Source organism: Macaca nemestrina, chromosome 13, assembly GCF_043159975.1.
Source record: "Macaca nemestrina isolate mMacNem1 chromosome 13, mMacNem.hap1, whole genome shotgun sequence".
Lineage (NCBI taxonomy): Eukaryota > Metazoa > Chordata > Mammalia > Primates > Cercopithecidae > Macaca > Macaca nemestrina.
Genome location: NC_092137.1, coordinates 75,467,077 through 75,488,911, shown reverse-complemented (window position 1 = coordinate 75,488,911; position 21,835 = coordinate 75,467,077). Strand labels below are relative to the sequence as shown.

General features: G+C 40.8%; 1 protein-coding gene across 2 annotated transcripts in view; it reads left to right on the top strand.

The window, feature by feature from the left end:
• The first annotated feature begins 248 nt into the window (after positions 1–248).
• LOC105465321 (tachykinin receptor 1) overlaps positions 249–21,835 on the top strand; it is a 152,798-nt gene continuing 131,211 nt past the window's right edge. Inside the window, exons 1-2 of one of the 2 annotated variants that reach the window (XM_011713730.2) lie at positions 249–357; positions 2,272–2,942. In XM_011713730.2, the coding sequence (XP_011712032.1) occupies positions 2,554–2,942 (389 nt within the window). In that variant the 5' untranslated portion in view covers positions 249–357; positions 2,272–2,553. Of the gene's footprint in view, positions 358–1,729; positions 2,093–2,271; positions 2,943–21,835 lie in introns of those variants that run through there. The other variant, XM_011713729.3, reaches the window with a different exon arrangement.

Below are 21,835 nucleotides of genomic sequence, written 5' to 3'. Positions count from 1 at the left end.
CATATTCATTTTATATTTAGCTCTTATTACATATTACATATTTAGATTTTATTCAATTAGCTTTCTTGTTCTCCCCTAACCACTGAGTAAAGTTCCTTTTGAAAACGTCAGCCTGGCTCTATTGGACAGGTAGAAAGAAGAAAAGATAATTTTAAACAGCTTAGAAGGAAAATTAAAGATAGAGAAGCTTTCCCCTCCCCCCTGCCAACCTCTCTCTCCCCCCGCATCCCCTTCCCTCTCCCTTCTCCTCCCTCTCTCTGTCAGCTCTTTGAGACGGTGGAAGCCTCAAGGAGAGATCCAAGGTGGAGGAGGCATTCCCTTCCACAAAGCCCTCCTGCGCAGCCGCTCTAAATAAAGGTACGCTGCTCTCTTCAAGGCATCTCTGGAGTTTTCTATGCAGTGTTTACGGGTGCGTGGGAGAACCTGGCAAAGCAATGTGAGGTTCCTATATACGCTAAAATCCCAGGCTCCGAAAAAAACAGAGTGAACCAGCAGATTCCCCTCCCCGGCGTGGGATCCAATTTTTGCCCAGCATAAGGGTGCGGTACATTTCCCAGCCTTAAAGCGCTTCCCAAGAGACGGTTTGAGCGCTAGCGGTACGGATGCGTAAACGCCGCTCCCGGGCGGGCGCGGGCCGGAGCCAACTCCAACCTGCGGCAAGTGTTTACTGCCGGTCCGCGCTCGCGTCCCACAGCTGCGAGTCCCCGCAGTGAAAGGAGGGGGCAGGGCACAGGGGTAGATGGCGCCCTGAGGACTCCTGGGGTTCAGTTTTCTGCGGAACTCGAAAGGCCTGCAGCAGTCTGGCGGGAACACGCTGCGGAGCTCATTCCATCTTGGCTTCTCCAAAAGGGTTCATACAGACTAGCGAGTCTTTCCCCTGCCTCCTCCAAGTGTCTGGCACCAGTTCTACCGTTTGAAATGGTCTTGGACTGGGATACGAGGCCTCAAAGTCACGAGAGGGCAGGGCAGGATGGAGGTGGGGAGAGAAAGCGGGCTGACCCGTCCTCCAGCCCCTAGGCAAACCTGGAAGGGGAACAGGCAGAAGGACCACCGATGCCACCTCGGGCCCGGCTCTGGCCTGCAGGCTTGGCAGGCGCGGAGGCGGAGGCTGCCAGATCCCCGGGAGGCAAACGCAGCGCCGCAGTGGGTGCTGGCGGAGAGCCCAGAGCCGCGCGTCTGAGCGGCAAGCTGCCTATGAGTGTGGCTTCTGCACTCACCAAGCTTCGCAGGGAGCTCAGCCCTGTCCCCAGTGCTTGAGCAGAGGCTCATCCACAGGGGTCAGGTGGAGGGCTCCAATGGAGCTTCTCCTGGAACGAGGGGCCCAGTCAACAGGGTGGCTGAGGAAAGTGTCCTCAAAGCTTAGAGTCCGTCACTTCCCAGGTGAATCAGCTCTCCAGGAAATGGAGCTAGATATTTTGTGGGGGTGTTTCCTAAACACAGTCTCAGGAAAGTTGTTTTCGGGACACCTGGACCAGGGAGTCGCGTCGGGTTTCTCGGTAGCTGGAGCGCGGCCCGGCGCGCGGCGCTGGCACATCGCCCCCACACTTGCCCGTTTCCCATTGCCACAGGCAGGCCGCCTCTGCAGAGCTGTCGCAGGGCTCTGGGCTTCCCTCCCTGGAAGCTGATTGTCCTGCACTCCAGCTGTTTCCCAAATCTTTCCTTCCTCCCAGCACCCCTAGTGAAACGACGATTCCAGCTGCGGACCACATCTGTCTCAGTTACTTCCAAGCCACCTACTGCCCCCTCGCGGAGTGCGTGGGGCTCCCGGCTCGCAGACTCCCACGGCAAGTAGCTAGCAGCAAAAGGCGTGGTAGCTGGGGCGGTGGAATGAGACAGTTGTCAACAGCTGGCGCAGCTGCCGCGCTGCGCACCGGGACTGGCGAGTACGCAGCCCAGGTACTGCCCCTTCCCAGTGACGTCTCTGCAGCGGGTTATAAAAGCCTCGTGCGCAGCTAACTGCCGAGCTGAGCAACCCGAACCGAGAGGTGCCCGCGAAACTGCAGGCGGCGGCAGCGGCAGCAAAAGCGAAGGAAAAATCTCCAGCTGGACACGGAGCTCCAGAATCCTGACCATAGGCTCAGAACTTTGACAGGTCGCGCTGCAATGGGCCCCCACTTCGCTCCTAAGTCCTCACGTAGCACAGGGCTTTGCCTTTCCCGGCGGAGGAAGGGGAAATAGGAGTTGCAGGGAGCAGCAGGTGCATAAATCATAAAGGCAGGGATCTCTTGCTTCTTAGAACCATGACCGGTGGAATTTCTTTCCCTTTTTCAGTTTAACGCAAGAGAGATGCTGTCTCCAGACTTCTGAACTCAAATGCCTCCTGCAGCTTGAAAGTGGAGGAATTCAGAGCCACCGCGGGCAGGCAGGCAGCGCATCCAGAAGCGTTTATATTCTAAGCGCCAGTTCAGCTTTCAAAAAGAGTGCTGCCCAGAAAGAGCCTCCCACCCTCCTGTCCGACTTCAGCAGGACCCTGAGCCCCAGGTGCCAGCCACAGGACTCTGCTACAGAGGGGGGTTGTGTACAGATAGTAAGGTTTTACCGCCTAGCTTCGAAATGGATAACGTCCTCCCGGTGGACTCAGACCTCTCCGCAAACATCTCCACTAACACCTCGGAACCCAATCAGTTCGTGCAACCAGCCTGGCAAATTGTCCTTTGGGCAGCTGCCTATACGGTCATTGTGGTGACCTCTGTGGTGGGCAACGTGGTAGTGATGTGGATCATCTTAGCCCACAAAAGAATGAGGACAGTGACCAATTATTTTCTGGTGAACCTGGCCTTCGCGGAGGCCTCCATGGCTGCATTCAATACAGTGGTGAACTTCACCTATGCTGTCCACAACGAATGGTACTACGGCCTGTTCTACTGCAAGTTCCACAACTTCTTCCCCATCGCTGCTGTCTTCGCCAGTATCTACTCCATGACGGCTGTGGCCTTTGATAGGTGAGATTAGCCTTTGTGAAAAGGCGAGAAAGTGCTCATAGAAAACCATGGCATTGCTATGAGGTTTGGGGCTGGATGGGGTATGGGTCAAGGGGAAGGTTGGCCACCCATGCTCTGAGGGATTTTTTGCTGTTATCAACTGAGTCAGTTGTTGATGGGAACTTCATCTTATCTATTTTAACATTTTTTCTCCTCTTTTTTACCCATCACTAATCTCTCTTCCTTTCAACACACATCCCCCTTTTCTTCATTTAACTCCCCTTTCTTCATCTCTTCTCCACTCATCTTCCTGACACTTTCAACTTCTGCTTTGCTCCTTTTCATATATTCCTTCTCCCCTTTACCCTTGCAGGCTGCAAACAATACCTAGGGCTTGGTCAAAGGACTAGACCCTGGATGGGGCTTTGTAAATTCCTCCCGGCCTATTATTCTGTCAGACAGCCTCTTGTTGCCTTCATGTTTTAAGTACACCTAGAGGATTCTAGAACTTTCTGCTCCCACTGCAACTCTCCAGTTTTTTGTTGTTGTTGTTTGGTTGGTTGGTTGGTTTTTTTGTTGTTTTTTTTTTTTAATGTGAAATTGCATTTCATCAGTGTTATAAGATACTCAGAATTCTAATTCAGTTTACTCTATAATGCTAGGAATTCTCATTCAGGAATGAGAGACAACTATGCTATCCTTAAGAAACTCCACAGATACGGATCCAGGGAACTTACCCAAGAGGTGTTCTAAATTTCTCCTACAATGTAAAAGTTATGTATTTAGCCTGTCTCTATCCACAGAGAAACATGCTTGGCAAAGGCATTTGAGAGCTCTTCCGTTCCTGCAACCAACAGGTTAGGGTTCCCGAAGCTGATTGAAAGTGAAAAGGTTGGCATTTCACACACTGGGGCTGGTATTCTGGAATAAATGGCTCTTCAGGTAACATGATGGAAAATTGGTTATTGTAGCACAGCTCTATTGGTATTGTCGCCTTTGTGAGTATCTTAGGTCTCCAATGTGTATGTCTATGTGTGCACAGGTGTTAAATGTTTACCTGGGATGTGAAAGTGTGTTTAAAACACCTACCGCTGTGATTTTAAAATGGATTCTTTTGATGTCCTTCCTGAGAAAACTGAATGTGAGAAACTCAAAGAAGGAGCTAAGACAAAACTTCCAAAAAAAAAAATTCCAAACTATTAACCCTCTTTGCATAAAGATTGTTTATAACTTGCAATTTATTAGAAGCCTTTTTTAGCTCCTGTAGTCAATGAACACTTTTAAAATCAGGGCAATCTTCATTTCCATCCTTTGCAGTGGTGTCCTAATACTGATTTGCTAGTTCCATGTACATCTCTCTATATGCAGCTCCTATGTGCTTACTATGTTTTATGTAAAACAGATTGTGGAAAATCAGTGTATGTTTTAAATGTAGATGGTAAACCAATTACTCAAAGTAGGAGTGAAATGAATTATTTTGCAAATTTATCTTTTGTACTACACTGATTTTCAGATATTCAGTTTGCTGAAAGTGAGGTACACTTGTAAATCTTTCTGCGTTCACATGCTCCTTTAATCTCATGACAACTTCCTTAAACTTAAAAAAGTCAATAGCATGATATATAAGTGAATATCTGGGTAGTGAAACCTGATGCTGTTTCAGCCTTTCACACACTCTCTTGATGCCCCCTAAATTAGGGGGGAAGTTTTTTTGGGGAGGGGGTTGTTTGTTTTTTCTGCACTGGGGCTTTGCACAAACTCTAGGAAGACCTGTCAGTCAGTGTCAGCTGGAGCTTTCAGTAGCTGATGGAGCACCAGCAGACAGCTCTCTCCTTTTGGCTTACACAGAAACATGTTCTGCAGCCCTGATCTTTCCTCTGGAACTTAGAAGGTTAGAGGTGGGGATAAGAGTCAGAGTCCGCACAGCGGATTGGGCAGGGAGCCAGATTTCAGCTCCATTGTTGTTTTTCTCCAAGTAAACCGTCGCAGAGACCTGACCCTCTGTGATACCTGCTCAGTGAGATCAAAAGTTCTCAGATGCCAGAGCTTTAGGAAATGACAGCAACAGGGAATGTCACCATGTTTCCAACATACAGATACAGCCCAGGGAGGTTATCAATGGCATGCCTAAGATTAGAGTTCAAGGTAGAATTAGGGATGAGACTTCAGGTCTCTGTCTCCATGTCTGCCAAGTGCTCTTTCTGTTTTTCCTTGCTTAGCCTGGTGAGCACACTATAAACTCATCCCCTCAGGCCTTCCAGTGAATGTATTTCCTACATGTGTGGTCATCCATTCTCTCCTGGAAAGAAAGGAGGATTTAAGTCCTCTCCCCGTAAATTATCTCTCCTTTCTCCAGCATGGAAATGCAGACTAAGAGGAAATATTAAATCAGCTGTTTGTATATTCCTTGAATTTTTAACAGACAACCTTTGAATCAAGTCTTTAAAAATAACAGCAATGTGGTTTTCCTGATTGTAAAATTAAACCTGTTCACTGCAGAAGACTTGGGAAATATGAAGAGCAGAAAAATCCAATCCCCCTTACCTAACCGACCACAAACAACACCTGCTAATATTTGAATTTCTCTTTTATGACTATTACACTACATAATTGAGGTTAGATTCTATATAATTTTTTAGCCTACATTTTTCCATTGGTATTAATGAAAGACATTAATAACACCTTCCTGTGTTATTCAAAAGTTTTCAGAAACATAATCTTAATGGCTTCATACTATTCTATTATGTGAATATGCTATTATTATTTATGTAGTCATTTCTCTACTATTGTGTATTTAGTTCATTTCTAGATTTTTGTGATTATAATTAATAATCTAAGGAATATTTATATGTGATAACTTTGTTTTGCCTTCTTAATTATTTTCTTAGGATAGATCCCAATAAGTAGAATTACTATATCAAATAAAATGAATTTTTAAAAAAGCTATATCTTCTCATTTTAAAGAATTTTTAAAGGAATCGTTGGGTGAAACTAACTTTGCCAAATTCCCTGTCGGAACCAAGATATATGCAGAGAAAAAACTTCAGCTGCAGATTGCAATACTAATTTAAATATTACCTGTGGTCTTTCTACAAATGGTGGGATAGGGGCAGGGAAGGGAATAAAGGGAGGGGGGAAAGGACAGGAAGAGAGGAGAAGGAGAGGAGAGGGAAGAAAAGCGGGAAATGGGAAGGGGATAGGAGAGGAGAGGAGGGAAGAAATATCTCCGTTAGAAAGAATTTTAGTTTTTTGAAGGTAGTGGTTACCTAGAATTTAAAAATGTTTTAGAGACAAGTATAGCTAAATAAGATCAGGTTTACCTCTATGTAAACTCCAACAAATACCAGGGATTTTAGCTACTGAAACTATAATTTCTCTTAGAACTTAAAAATTCTTTACAACTATAAAACTAAAAGGTATGTGTGATGTTTCATGAAATTTGTAAATGGGGGACACAGAGAGGTGATGACTCCCCCCCCCCCAATGTCCTCATTCCCCTAGCCCCTGTTTTCAGGAGTTGGTGGCAATTACTGGTTCTATTATGATGCTCTGGCAAGTACTGTGGAGCAGAATCTAAGAAGGGAATAGAGGAAGGGAGGCAATCCCTAAGCCCTGCAGGGAACTGGGTAATGGGCAGCAGATAACCTGATTTGAAACCGTGCACATAACAACAGGAGCAACAGGGAGGTTCAGACAAGCACTGACCTGGTATCACTGCTTCTCTACCTGGTAGGGCAAGTATAATTTCAGCAAAATGAAAGGTAACAGTTGCTCACTCAGACTCCAAATAGAGATGGTCTCTCTGAGACCAAAACATATAGTTACCCAGAGAGAGTAATGATTGAAGGCAAAAGAGGCATTGAGCTCTCTGGGAGAGCTGATAATGTAAAAGAGGAACCTAGAACAAAAACATGCATAAATCACAAAAATTTTGTCCACTGAACTCTGGTTCTATACACTCTGTCGCAGCCATACTCAGCTACCGATTTAAATATCCTGCTTTCCAGGTCTCTATTAGACCTGCAGTCTGTCCTTGAACTTTACCTTGTTGGCTGAACTGCAATCTCATTGTTTATCTCAGAGCAGTCTTTCCTCACCCCACCTGGAGGGGGAATTAAATTCCAGGATCCTTTGCACTAATTCAGATATCCCTGGAAACCCATTACCATGCACTGCTGTAATGCTGTGAATGGCCATTCACTAGAAGCTCATTGGCCACAACTGGCCCTGTCTTTTCCAATGTCAGCACTGATGTGGATCAAAATGGAGTTTGTTAATTCTTAGATGGGTCATTTAGATTGCAGGACCTTTCCTCAGGAGGTTCAATGCCCACCTCCTCTCTGAAGCTGCTCCATTACACTCGCCACACTCTCTCCCGACTCCTGGGAGCCTGCAGTGTCCTGAATGGTCAAGGGTGTTACTTTTTAAAGAAACTGGAAGAAATCATAGTTTGAATTCGACGCAAATAAAGAATAATTCTCAACATAAAAGCACGTAGTAAAAGCACAAGACGCTGTTACTATTATTGTTGCTGAATTAGAATGAGGATCATGAGACAGAAACACCATCAAACTTAGACAAAGCTATTCAGAGTTGATGCCATCAAGGTAAGGTGATGTTTCCTAACTCACAGCCTTGTTTCTTCCCTCAAAGGGCTATATATGAGGGCAAATAAGACTGATTTAGAGGTAACTAAAATATAAGGTATTAAGTAAAATGTTTAATATGGGTTGTACAGTTATATTCTATAGGAGACAAGAGGAGGGACACCTTGCCCAGCAGTGATGAAAGATCAAGGAAGACCTCAAGACAGGGCAATTGAGTTGGGCCTTGATGATTAGATAAGATTTTTAGAGAAGATGATAAAAAAAAAAGAGATGACATTTCAGGTAGAAGAAGCTGTATGACAGAAGCATGGAAGTCAAATGTTGCAAAGTGCCTCGGGTCAATGACAGACTGATTCAACTGAAGTGAATTCACAGGTGAATCAGGGAATGAACTGAGGAGTTGCTTGGAAGAAAATGAGAATACTCTATGTTGAATTTAATGCTAAAGTATAATGATTAGTTGGAATACCTGAAAAGAAACTTGAGAAGTGAGGTGGGAGAGAATGAAAAGCTAGGGATCAAAGAGACAGTATCAGCACAGAATGGTAAGAGGAAATAAAATTAGAAGGCAGTGAAGGGAATGGCCTTTCTCCTCACTCATCCATCCATCCATCCATCAAACCACTATTGAGCACTTACTGTGTGCCATATTCTGAGGCAGTAAGACGTGACTTTGCCATTGTGATCTCAGTCCCTGGAGTGTAACAAGGTCATAAACAGCATATAACCCAATGCAATCAATGCCATGCAGAGAGAGCAGAGTTAGAGCAAAGAACTACCCTTGGGAATATAGGAAAGACTTCCTGGTAAAAAGAGAAGCAGAAGGAGAGGGAGGGCAATAGGGGAGAGAGGAGGGAGGGGAGAGAAAAGAGAAGGAGGAGACAGAATGAAAGAGAATGAAGAGAAAGAAGAGGAGGAAAAGGACAAAGAGGAAGAGGGGCAGCAAGGCACAGGGAAATGAATGTGGAGTTTTGTTTTTTAATTAATTTCAAGAACGCTGGATTGGGAATACTCATAATAATTTATTAATATCCATCATTTAGAAACTAGAAAGGAAGTTTTATGTTAATAAAATTGATAATGATACCTTTTATTTATGTTCCCTCCAGTCCATTATCTCATTTAATCCTCATGATGCCAATGAGGATTCTGTTTCAACCTGGAAGAGCGATTAGAAACAATTTCTTTTAGCATTGTCCTCCCACTCTCCACCCCCTCACAGCTTGGAGACCCATGCAATTTGCTTTTGTGTGCCTTAGACATCTGCCTACATGTTCTTGCACTTGGTGGCTTTTGGATGATAACTTATTTAAGTAAAACTGTCATTGGAGGCAGAAAAGCAATGTAAGAGTCCTATCACACAAGAGAAAATATTAGAGGCAATATTTTGAGGAAAATTGACAATATTCCACCTAAATAAAAGTTCAGCCCCACAACTTTCCAAACAGGGCCATTATAAAAGTACCAAACTCTGCTTAAATATTCTACTCAGTTTTTTCCATTTGTTAAATTCAATAAATTATTAAATCATCACAAAATTATTCCTTTCCTTAAAATGAAATCTGCCTCTTTGGTTTTAGACTGCTCCTACTTGTCTCAGACCTCTTCCATGTAGCAGGCTTTCCAGTAAGTATAAGTATAAGGATAATATATTAAGCTTCTATTTATCTTGAAGTATCCCCAACTCTGGTTAACTGTCCCCGGTTCCTCCAACTTTACATCATCATTAGTCTCTACTGGTTATTTCCATTTGTTAATGGTCCTCTTAAAAGGAGATGACCAGAACGGAGCTACCTTACTACCATCACTCTGTCTAGGACCACCTAGACACCTTGGACTGGCATCCTCCCCAGTGACCTGTGTCCTCTTTGACTTAGCTTAGTGCTTATACTAAGATGCTGCCCTTGACCTGCAAGTCTAGCTGAAGTGTCCTTATATTTCCACAGCATTTATCCCATGGTGTTGCAAATGTCTGTACCTTGTCTATCTCTCCCACACCTCCCTGCTCACTAGACTGCAAGCTCCATGAAAACAGGGATCCCTTATTTGGTTTCCTGTTCCCAGCACCTATCCAAGTGCCTGGCACGGAGTAGGTACTCATTAAAATGTGTGCTTCATGAGCAAACTGACCGTGCTTCTCTTCTGCACACATCAGCCAAAATCTGAAAACCAGACCCCATGCCTCAGGCAGACCGTACAGCACACTTATGATGCTATGCCTTGATGCAAAAGAAAAACTGGGCCAAATTTCTGCTTACCATAAAGGTTTGTTACAAAATAGAACGCTTTTGATTCAGAATCCCCTGTTCTAGAATAACCATGGCTTCTAACTCACACTTACCTCTTCCACACTCCAGTTGACTGAGCCCCACAGGACACCTGACCCACACCTTGCCACCCTCAACAGGTATTGTGCCCCAGGAAAAGACTTCCAATTGGAGGAAGTGCTTATCACTTCCATCCTACCTCCAGTCTACTCAGGCATACCAGAAGCTCAGAGAGATGAAAAGTATAAGCACCTCCTCCATTTTATGGGCCCTTCCCTGGCCTAACTGCTATCAACCCCCTGGATTTTTCTCTAACACCCCCCACTAGCAGCAGGTGCACTCTCCCCTTTACTTGTCCTTGCTGAGGTGAAACCAGCAGAAACCTACCCTCCACCCAGCCCTCCAACTCCTGCATCCACAGTAGTTGTCTGATTGTTCACACCATATTAAAATACCATAGTCACAGGAAAATTCCAGCATGCAGTGGTGCATGTGAGGTCCTATGTATGTGAGACAGACAGGGCAACTGGCTTACATTGCCCCAAACTTCCCTCTTGCCACCTTGAGAGACTTCAATTCCACCTCAGTGGAAGGGGAAATATGAGGCTGTCTGGATGAGGAGTACCAAGGATGAAGAGGTGCTTTAATGATGGCCTGGAGGCATACTCATCAGCATGCGTTTTAACACAGCATATGAACTGCTCAAGGAAACTTGTCTAAGCAGCCCTAGGCCTCATCTCCTGCCCTTCTCTTGTATAGTTCTTAATCTACTTTCCAATTCAGCTTTATCACTATGTTTAATATTTGGGATTCCCTGTTGAGTGCCTTTCATGTCCTTTGTATGAGCATGCCCTTTAATAACCTTACTCCTAGCCTTTGGCAGTAGAATGGTTAAGCAAGAACCCAGGTGATGGGTTCCAGTGCTGGTTCTACCACTTACTAACTGTGTGTACATATGCAAGGTATTTAACCTATCTGGGCCCCCAGTTTCCTCAACTGATAAAATGGATATAATGAAACTTACCTTGTAGAATACTGTTGCAAGGAGAGAGGGAAAGATTTGAAAAGCCTCTAACTTATTGCCTGACGTCCTCTAAAATATCAGTTAATAGTAATTAATATTATGCTCTCTAGTAAACTGTGACAAACAATCATATCCATTATACAAGTCCATTCTTGTCTCAGCCTCCTCCTGGATTCCTTTTACATCAAGTACAATAGCTACAGGGTAAACACTTATGTTCTTCCCCCAAAAGATGGTAGTTTAAAACTGTCCTGACTGGGTCAGCAAATCTCTTACTAAATGCTTTTCAGCATTCTTTCCATCTTTGGAAATGTACACACAATCTACCAGTTGTATATCATGGTCCAGAAAACCCAAATGTTTTCTTTTATACCATCCCCTAAACATTCATTTCCAATCCTTTATGTCGCAAAGTCACCACCCTTATATGGAGTGAGCATCATTGTTTAATATCTGGATGAGAATGCGTTCATTGCAAAAAACTCTTACAGCTGCGTAAGTTTTAACTGATATTCAATTTGTTGAAGTTACAGTGTTTTTTAGCCTTTGAACATATTTTATAAATCATGGAAGTTTTCTTATAAATCTAGTTTGTGTGTGTTAAAGTATGAAACATTCATTTGCCTTTGTTCTTTGACTAAAGCTCAATAAATTGTTAAACATGAGACAGAATACTTCCAACTAAATATTTGAACACAATTTTCAAACTTAATCAAGTCAACCTCACATATTTTTGTTAGTCACAATTTTTACAAGCTTAACAAATCAAATAATCTTTTAAAATGTAAACAGTATTTATAAACTTGATTAATTAAATTCCTCTAAGCATTTCAAACTATATTCACAAATTTGATACATCTGGCTTTGTTAAAATCTTAAAATCCCTAACAGGAAGACTTACAAACAGAAGAAACAAAATCTTTCGCAGGACTTACTTAGCTCTTGTAAGACTAATAAATCAAAACTTCTAAATTTAGCATACAAATTATCTTAAAGCATTTCAACCTCCTGAGAATTAAACGGATAAATTCAGGTTCTCCTGAGCATCCAAACATTGACTACAAAATTAATTCGTTAAATCCTCCTAGGTGTTACAATTAAAATTGCAAATCTTGTAAGTCAAATTCTCTAATATATCAGATTCTCATTTCCAACATCTTAAAAGCAAATCACATACAAAGGAACGTGTATCGATCACAGAACTCACTACTACACATGCACTACTTACGTAGAAGTACCATTTCTTTATTGCCTACTTACTTTTTTAAAATGTCTTCTTAGAGTTACAAAGTCATACAAACAAAAGTGGCAGAATCATCTTCTCTGTAAGAGGCAGCCAAGGTTCTGGAATCAGGGGTTTAGTTGAAGACCCAAATCTGGCTATGCCTCACAGGGGTCTTGCCCAGAGCTGCATCCCAATACCTGAGCCCCTCTCACGGTGGAGCTCTGCCTGCCTGGTGCCTACAGAGTCCACTCATGCTTTTCCACTGGAATGGAAGTTTTGTAGTTCCAGTGTAAATCCTTAACTGATTCACACAGATGGAATCATGCACCGCCTCACCCCACCCCTAGTTTGCGTCCTTTATCTACTCTATCGAAGTTAACTACATCCTTCGTTTTACCTTTCTATTGACATGAAAAAAAATGACCAAAAAGAAAAAAGAATCACCACAAGACCTTGTCCTGAAGTTGCCTTTTTGAGATTTTGAGATCATGAAAAATATGTGCCAGATTTTTTCTGGGTATATCCTATTTAGCCACATAAATCATCAAAAATAGGATAGTATGTGTTGGGTTTAACAAAACCAGGCTCTCAGTATGGTTCCAACCTGTACTCTTATAAAAAGAAAGTCTACATAGCAGCTTTCTTGTCTTTGGCATGAGGTCATCAGTGGCAGGGACCTTCTTCCTGGAGCCTGAAAACCACCTAGTACCCTTGAATCCTTCAACTGGATGATTAGAGATTCCTTCTTTAGATTAACTGGGTTTCTCCTTCAGGCCAGAGCCTTATGGCTTTTTCATAGCTCTAGGACTGCTGGGTTTCTTCACTTTCCCTTCCACTTTATTGCCATTATTTCAGATAATAAAAAATAATCTGCAGTGATACTCTGCCTTTACAGCTCAGCCCAGTGCCCTAAGCCACAGATGGACTGATGGGCAGCCACCTTCACAAATCACACAGCTGCCTGAACTCATGAGGGGAGGGTGCTGAGCAGTCATGCTAGCAACACCTCTGTTCTCTCTATCATAGAATATAATTGAGATGCTAATTTTTAAAACCCTCATGTGCACATTGAGTGGCATGTGAGGAGATTACGAGCATCAGCTTAAATATCCACTTTGTATGATTTACTAATTTTATTTTACTGTGGAGAAACATCCACTTGAATAGTTAATATGTTTGCATAAAAGAATTTGTCTGACTCTGAAAATGTTTAAACAAAAGAAAACCCTACAAACAACTGAGATACTCTTCTAAATAGTCCCAGCGAGCCAAGGGGAACATTCAAATGCCTTTAGAATTCGTGATAGGAACCAAAATGAATGCAGCCCTGAGCTTGAAATACGAGTTAGCTCAACAACTTAGCTGGGCTCTTCAAACATAAACTAGGAAGATAAAAAATAGTCCCAGGTATCCACCAAGGGATCTGCTGGAGGATACTGGCGGGCGGGCAAGGGAGCGGTCTGTCACCACAAGCTGTCAAACTGCTATTGAAAGACCTTTTCCTGTCACAGGTGGAATTACCTTTGCCCTGAGGTGCTAGTGAATTCTGCATGTGTTTGGGTATTTGCTTCCGTCTTCTTCAGATTTCTTATAAGTCACTAATTGTCTTGATAAATATATAATATCTTTACAACCTGGAAGGATATTAAGAAGGGACTGTAGAATATATTCTCAGCCAGTCCAGTGGGTTGGGGTTAAGGACAGCAGGGCAGTGCTGCTAGATGGCCAAAGCAGATTCTTCACCTCTCCTGCATCTTCATCAATGAATTTGTGCTGTTTACAAATCCTGGGGTGAGGGCCAGTTTTCCAAGAGCTGGGCTTTCTGCCAGGGTCTGTCCGGACCCACACGTCATCTGGAAGCTTCCATCCTTTTTTCTTTGTCTGCATCTTTCCTTTCTTTTTTTCCATCTACACCTGGATAAAAATTCCTTGCTTCATTTCCTCCCAATCCTTCCTCAGCATTTTGAAAATAGCACAGCTTCAATAAATGTCAGTGACTGAAAAATGGAGATGAAACAGATGAAAACAAAAACTGCTGTATATAAAACAGTTGATGAGTACAGCAATAGAAAAAATTCAAATTACTAACATTCTGATTAAGCAGATGAGTCCAGAAGGATCCTGAAAGGATTCTTGAGGCTGTTCATTTAGGTAAGAACTTAAGGCACCTTTTTTTCTTTTTTTAAGAAAAATAACTTGCTGTTGAATATTACCTGCACAACTCCAATGTTTTTCTGATCACATTTTAGTTTAAATTATAGTTTAATATAGTTAAATTATAAATAAATCATAAAATATTACATATTAAAGAGAATTAGCAACTTACAAAAAAATACTTTGAAGAAAAATAAATGTAAAATCAACACTCATCTCGCTGCCCAAGCACCACTATTGTCAAATCTTAGGAATTATTTCAAGCCAAGACTTTCTTTTTCTTTTTCTTTTTTTTCTTTTTTTTTTTTTTTGAGACAGAGTCTTGCTCTGTTGCCCGGGGTGGAGTGCAATGGCATGATCTCAGCTCACTGCAATCTCCGCCTCCCAGGTTCAAGCAATTCTCCTGCCTCAGCCTCCTGAGTAGCTGGAATTACAGGTGCGAGCCACCACACCCAGCTAATTTTTGTGTTTTTAGTAGAGACAGAGTTTCACCATGTTAGACAGAATGGTGTTGATCTTTTGACCTCAGGATCCGCCCACCTCAGCCTCCCAAACTGCTAGAATTACAGGCATGAGCTACTGTGCCCAGCCCAAGACTTTCTTTCTATGCATAGAATCTTCATAATTATAGTCCTACAGCATATACAATTTTATTTTTGTTTTACGTAATAGAGTAAGAAATATTTTATGTAATAAACTTTATTCTATAAGATCATGCCAAGTGGTTACAAAGTATCATAATTTAAATAATCCTTCATGCTTAAACCCTGGGGATGTTTTGAGATTTTGCTACAATATATAATTTGTCATCAATATGTTTTAGCAAAACTAGCACACATGGATGATTATTAGGATAAGTTCTTAGAAGAAAAGTTGTTTGTTCAGAGTATTAGCCATCTTAAGCCTTTTGCTTCATTCTGTTAAGTCACTCTTCAGAAAGCTTTAGTAACTTGCAGGATGAATCAGAATATATAGAGCCAACATATTGGAGTGTTCCTTCATCCATATTCTAACAATTTTACAAAAATCTTTTTCAATTTAAAAGATTAAAATGTTAGTTATGTTTGCATTTCTTACTAGTGAGTATATTTTAATATATTTGTTATTCCTTTGTATTTGTGAATTAATAGAGTTTTAAATTTAAATCTTACTTTTTAAATTCCATATTGAATTGCAGAAACTATATGTTGAGGCTGTATTAAAGGCTATAACCTTTTGACTGGTATGTGAGGCAAAAAGTTTTTATATTTCAGGTTAAAATGTTCATTTCTTTTTCAGTGATTATTTTATATTATTTTATGTTGTTATGTCTATCTGCCTTTTCTTTCGTGCTTTCTCCCTTTGTTATTATGCTTAAAAAGACCTTCCTCAGCTCAAAAGTAGACAAATATGCATAAATAATTTCATTTACTATACTTTCATAATTTAGAAGTTCTTATTTAATATTCCACTCCAATGATTTAATATAATTAGATTACCTCTTTTTTAAATGCCATATAAGTTTATCCTATTGTTTAAACACCATTTATTGATTGATCATTTCCCTACAGATTTGAAATATTACTTTGTCCTACGATGAATTTTATTTATGTTTAGGCTTTCTCTGATCTATCTACTTTGTTGACAATTTCTTTAATCGTATCAACATGCATATATGCTTCCTGATAAATTCTGGATTCATAATCTAAAATACCCCTATGGATAAGTCATGTTGAAATTTTTACTGGAAATACAATAGATGCATTAAATTTAGAAATTAGCTTAGGAAAGAATTATTAGCATATCAAGTTTTTTTCAGTGTATGAACATGACGCATAGTCCATGTAGTCAAACTTTTAACATGCTTTATAGGTTTTTACATTTTTCTTCTATAGATCCCACACATTTTTTAAAAAGTTTTGTTATATATTGCATAATACTTAATACAGAAGCTAATATATATTACTACATAGGTTGTATATAAATTATAAATATAAATTTAACATTTTTGGTTGCTAATGAAAATACAATATTTCCCCTTGGCTTTTTTTTTTTTTCTAATGGATTATTATTAGTGTACTAGAAGGCTATTGATTTTTTAATGGTTATTTTGAAACTAGCTATCTTAATAAGTCCCGCAATTCAATTGAAGTTCTAATGATTTTTCTGTTATTTTTTCTCAGGTTTTCCTCAGATAATGGCATAATCTATAAATCATTGTCATCTTTAATCTTACATCTAGCGTCTGTGTCCTTTACTTTTTTTATTAGATCTTTTAGAACTAGTTAATTAAAACTCATGATCATAAGCACCTTTTTTCTAACCTGTGATGGTAACGTTTCTCTTAATGTAATTGCTAAATATGTTGCCCATCGGCTTAAGACAGACCTTTAAAAATTACATCATTTAATTTCTAGTTTACTAAGAGATTTAATCAAATCTAGATATTTAATTTGCCAATTGTGTTTTTGGCATCTATCAATACATTTTTTCCTATTGCCTACTTTCCTAATCTTCAACTGTTCTAGAACTCCTAGAATAAACAATACCTGATCTTGTGCTTTGTCCTTTTAACACACTACTAGATTTACTTGCTAACATTTCACTTACGGTTTTGCATCTTTGCTATAAAATACAACTCACATAAGCTTTAACTTTTAATGCTGTCTTTTCAAGTTTAGATTTAGGGCCATGAATAAGTGAAATAAGTATTTTCTAAAATTCTGTTGACTGAAATAAGTGAACTTCAGTGAGAAGCTTTTCTTCCAACCAATTTCCTAAATAATATCAATTCCTTATTTTTCTCTATTTACTCATCACACAGTAGCACAGGACTTTTGCTGAGCCTTTCAGGTGAGGCAAAAGAATAAAAGAAATAATACAATACGTTATTGACACAGAAAACTAATGGGAATGGAGTCTTCACAGTAGTTTGAGCATTTTTACCCCCTCAGCTTAAGGGCTTTGCCAGACAATGATATAAACGCAGAGAAAGAACCCCAGCTGTGTACTCCTTTCTGGGGTGATCAAGGCAAACGCCAGCTCTGGGCAGAGCAGGGGAGGGAGGACTGCAGTGGTTCCCAGTGAGCAGAACCTCAGTGCTCCATCTTTTTACTGGCATACTACATGGTTTCCCAAGGAGACACATCCTCATGGGCACAGATTTTGACAACACCCTGGGAAATGTAACAGATAAGCAAAGTATAGCAATGCAGACTTTTTCACTTGGCTGTGCATTTTGTAAGACATTTGACAAGACTGTGATTAATATAGCTGTTGATTTAAGGATCTCAATAATTAACTTTTTTAGAGAAAAAACATAGATAAACGTTGCAATTTTTAAAAATTTAACTTTTCTTTTAAAACATTGGGTTTCATTTTTTCCAAGCCCTCCCTTCCCATAAACTATACAAGTAAGACAAGCAAGTAGATACTATTGAAGAAGAAATAGAAATAAATCTTACTTTGTGCTGCTAATGTGTTCTTATTGCGTGTAAGTTATTGGTTTCTAACACTATTTTTAATACAAGTCAAGTTTGGCACATTTTATTTTTCTCATGACTTTGCTTTATTATTATCTTCTACTGACACTTCTATGAACAACCTCATGCTTGTAAATGTAGATCTAAATATTTATAGAGCTCCTACATCATATATACCTGAGCTTCAGGGATACAATAGCAAGAATCAAACACTATTTCTGCCCTCCAGGAGCTTACAGTCAATTGGGAGAAATTAGTATTAATAAGACATTAATCCAATGATTATTCAAATCATTGTATAACTATAAACTGTCTTAAGAGCTAGTAAAGAACATTAATGCTATAAGAGTACAGAAATACATCGCTTAACAGTGGGGATACATTCTGAGAAATGTGTCACTGGGTGCTTTTGTCATTGTGCAAACATCATGAACAATGTGTAAGAACTTACACAAATCTAGATGGTATAACCTACAATACACTTAGGCTATATATGGAATACCCTGTTACTCCTTGACTACAAACCTGTACAGCATGTAATTGTACTAAATACTGTAGGCAATTTGGAACACAATGGCAAGTTTTTGTCTATCTAAACATACCAACCCACAGAAAAGGTAGTGTATTGTGCTACGACATCACTAGGCAATAACAATCTTTCAGCTCCATTATAAACTCATGGAACCACCATCATATACGCAGTCTGTTGTTGACTGAAACATTGTTCTGTGGCACATGGCTGTATATGAAAATTCACAGTCAGTATGGTTCAGGGCTGAGATCTAAAGGAAGAGCAGGAGTTCAGGGTGAGAGTGTCAGGGGTGGGCATTGTGGCAGATGCTATAGATTGACCACATACAAGCCATTTACAGTTGCCTCCCCTTTGCCGTCCCCTACTAGTGATGCTGTCCACATCCAAGCCTTCCTTGCACGGAGCACAGGCCATGAGACAAATTTTGGGGCAGTGGGGATACAGGAGAAGTCCCTATGTTGAGCTTCTCTTCCTGAATAAAAAGGCAACAGCCACAAGGAGAAATACTTTTTCACTCTTAGCTTTCCCCCTTCTTTCTGTCTGAAACACAGGCGAGAGGCCTGGAGAAGAGCACCAGGTTTCATTTATGAGAACAAGCCCTGTCTAATCCTCAGCCCAAGCTAAGGATTAGAAAGTTAGAAAGTACCTGGAATTCCCTTGAGTACATCACTGATCCTCAGACCAGCTCTAAACTGACTAGCTCTGGGCTTCTTGTTAAGAAAAGCAATTAAACCTCTAGTTCTTTGAGCACTTGATAAACAGATGTTCTGTTATTTGTAACCAAATATAGTCTTAACTATTTAAGAGGAGTGAGGTCAGGCTGGGAGGAAAGAGTTGTAAACAAGTTAACTGCATTTATGAAAACCCTGGGCAGGAGGAAGCATAACTCCTTGGAGGATCAAATAGTTTTCATTTATACTTTCCATCTCTTACGTTAAAAATTTATCCATGAATAAAATTAAAACAAAAAGGGAAGAAACATAAAATCACAACTTATAAGCACTGTGGTAATTCACTACCACCCAACTATTAATGGAGCCTCAGTAACAGAAACTCACTGCAGGCTGGAGTTCAACCAGATAGTCTGAGTATTATTGGAATTTGACACTATGAATTCACCGTTTATTTCATACTCAGAAGAACAAATGAATGAGAGTGACATGACCATAGGGATAACGTTAAATCCACTATTGTTTTTAAAAATAATTCTAATATCTCATTTTATATGGGGAAGGATAAATTAATTTTAACATCAGACAGTTAAGAACCTGTGGTCTGGAGTATGTTTTCTTTGTCATTTTTTATTTTATTTTTTTCCCTTATTGAACTTGCTCAGATTGTATTTCCTTTTTTTTTCTTTTTAAATTATTTTCTAGATGTTTTTAAAGGAAATTTTGGAAAGAAATTTTTCAAAATGACCCCTCAATTTTTAAATTCATATTCGTTTTTGAGGCTAATAAAATTAAGAGAAGTGGGAGAATGTTGTAGAGTGGGGAAGAAATAATTGGTAGTGATTCCAAATAGGAAGTTATTATGATATTGAGGCAAAATATTATTCAAAACATGGGACTAGGGAAACAAGATTCCAGAGATTTGGGGGTGGAATTGGATGATCTATTTGGCCATTAGATGTTTGCAAGGGAGTAAAGAATTACAAATGAGAATGAGGAAGAAGTCAAAGCTTCTCCCAGTTTGCCAACTTGGAAGACTGCTGGACAGATGGTTAAATCAGGAACATGGAGCAGGTTGTAAAAGAGCATCTACATATTCACTGTAAAACATCTACAATATCCCCTGCAGAAATTCAACAGTTATTTATTGAGCCTCTGCTGTATCAGTTATATATTGCCACAATAATGTTGTGTAACAAACAACCACATGACCTCAGCAGTATACAATGAACAATTATTTAGTTCATTAGTTTGGAGCACTCAGTGAATTTGGGCTGTGCTTGTCTGAATCTTGCCTGGGCTCACTCACATGCCTGGGGCCAACCAGCTGCCAACTGATCTAATCTGGGCCCTGGAGGGTTGACTGGGGCCACTTGGCTCTGCTCCACGTGTCATTCATGCCTCCACAGGCTAGCTAAGGTATGCTGTCATGGTTATCCCATCACAGCAGGATAATTTTGGATTTGAAAAGTGCAAAAGGCACACAGACACATGCAAGCACCTTCTCAAGTCTATGCTTGTGCCACATCTAATACCTCCCACTGGCCAAAGCAAGTGCTACAGCCAGACCAGATTTAATGTAGGGTAGCTATATTCTACCTCGTCAGTGACAAGAACTGCAAACGCTCATAGAAAAGGGCAAGTATGGCCGGGCGCGGTGGCTCAAGCCTGTAATCCCAGCACTTTGGGAGGCCGAGACGGGCGGATCACGAGGTCAGGAGATCGAGACCATCCTGGCTGACACGGTGAAACCCCGTCTCTACTAAAAAATACAAAAAAAACTAGCCGGGCGAGGTGGCGGGCGCCTGTAGTCCCAGCTACTCGGGAGGCTGAGCCAGGGGAATGGCGTGAACCCGGGAGGCGGAGCTTGCAGTGAGCCGAGATCGCGCCACTGCACTCCAGCCTGGGCGACAGAGGGAGACTCCGTCTCAAAAAAAAAAAAAGGGCAAGTATACAGAGAGGGATAAATAGTTAGGACCATTAATTAATTAATACACACATCAACTGTAAGCCAGTATTATTCTAGATTCTAAGGATACAGCAAAGAACAATAAAAGCCCTTATTCTCCATTTAGAGAGAGAGACACCAAGCCATAAACTATAAAATACGTAATTTTGAGTACTGACAAGGGTAAGAGGATAGAGAGTCTTGGAAAGTAGAAGGAAGTTATTTAAAATAGGAAAATTGCAGAAGGCTTTTCTGAAGAGGTAATACTTGAACAAAGACCTGGAACTTGCCATGTGATGATCTTAGTGAAGGACTTTCCAGGTAGAAGGGACAGCTAGAATAAAAGACCTCAAAGCAGGAGTGATATTGGCAAAAAAGCCTGAGTGGTTGCATTGGAGTGAGTCAGGGTAGAGGCTAGGGAAGAAGGCCATATAGACCACAATTATTAGTCACGGCAGGCTATGATATGCTGGAGTAACAGGCAAACCCCCACATCTCAATGGCTTTATCACTCAGCTTATTCATCACTCTCTCTAAGTCTACTCTATTGTAGGCACAATTTCTGTCCTGGGAAACTCCCTGAAAACATTACTTGATTGAAGGTTGTTTCCATCACATGGCTCAGCCATCTCAACCTGAGTTCCTTGGTTGCTGCATTAAAGGATGAAAGAACTGAGAATTGCACAGGAGGTTTAACCTGTCCCAGTCCAGAAGCAATACACATCACTTCTCTTCACAATCCATTAGCAAGAGCTAGTCACATGGCCAGGCCCAACGTCAAGGGCTCTGGAAAATGTGGGCAAGCCTGTGAATATTTAGTGAGCATTAAAAGTCTCTGCCACCACAGGATAAGCTTAGATTTCATTCTATGCATGATAAGAAGAAATATGAGGATCATTAGCAGGGAAGGGACATTATCTTATCTACAGTTTTAAAAGATCATTTGGCTGATGTGTGGCAAATAGACAGTAGGGGACAAAAGTGGAAGCAGGAAGACCAGTTAGGAGCTCTCCTGTGGTGACCCC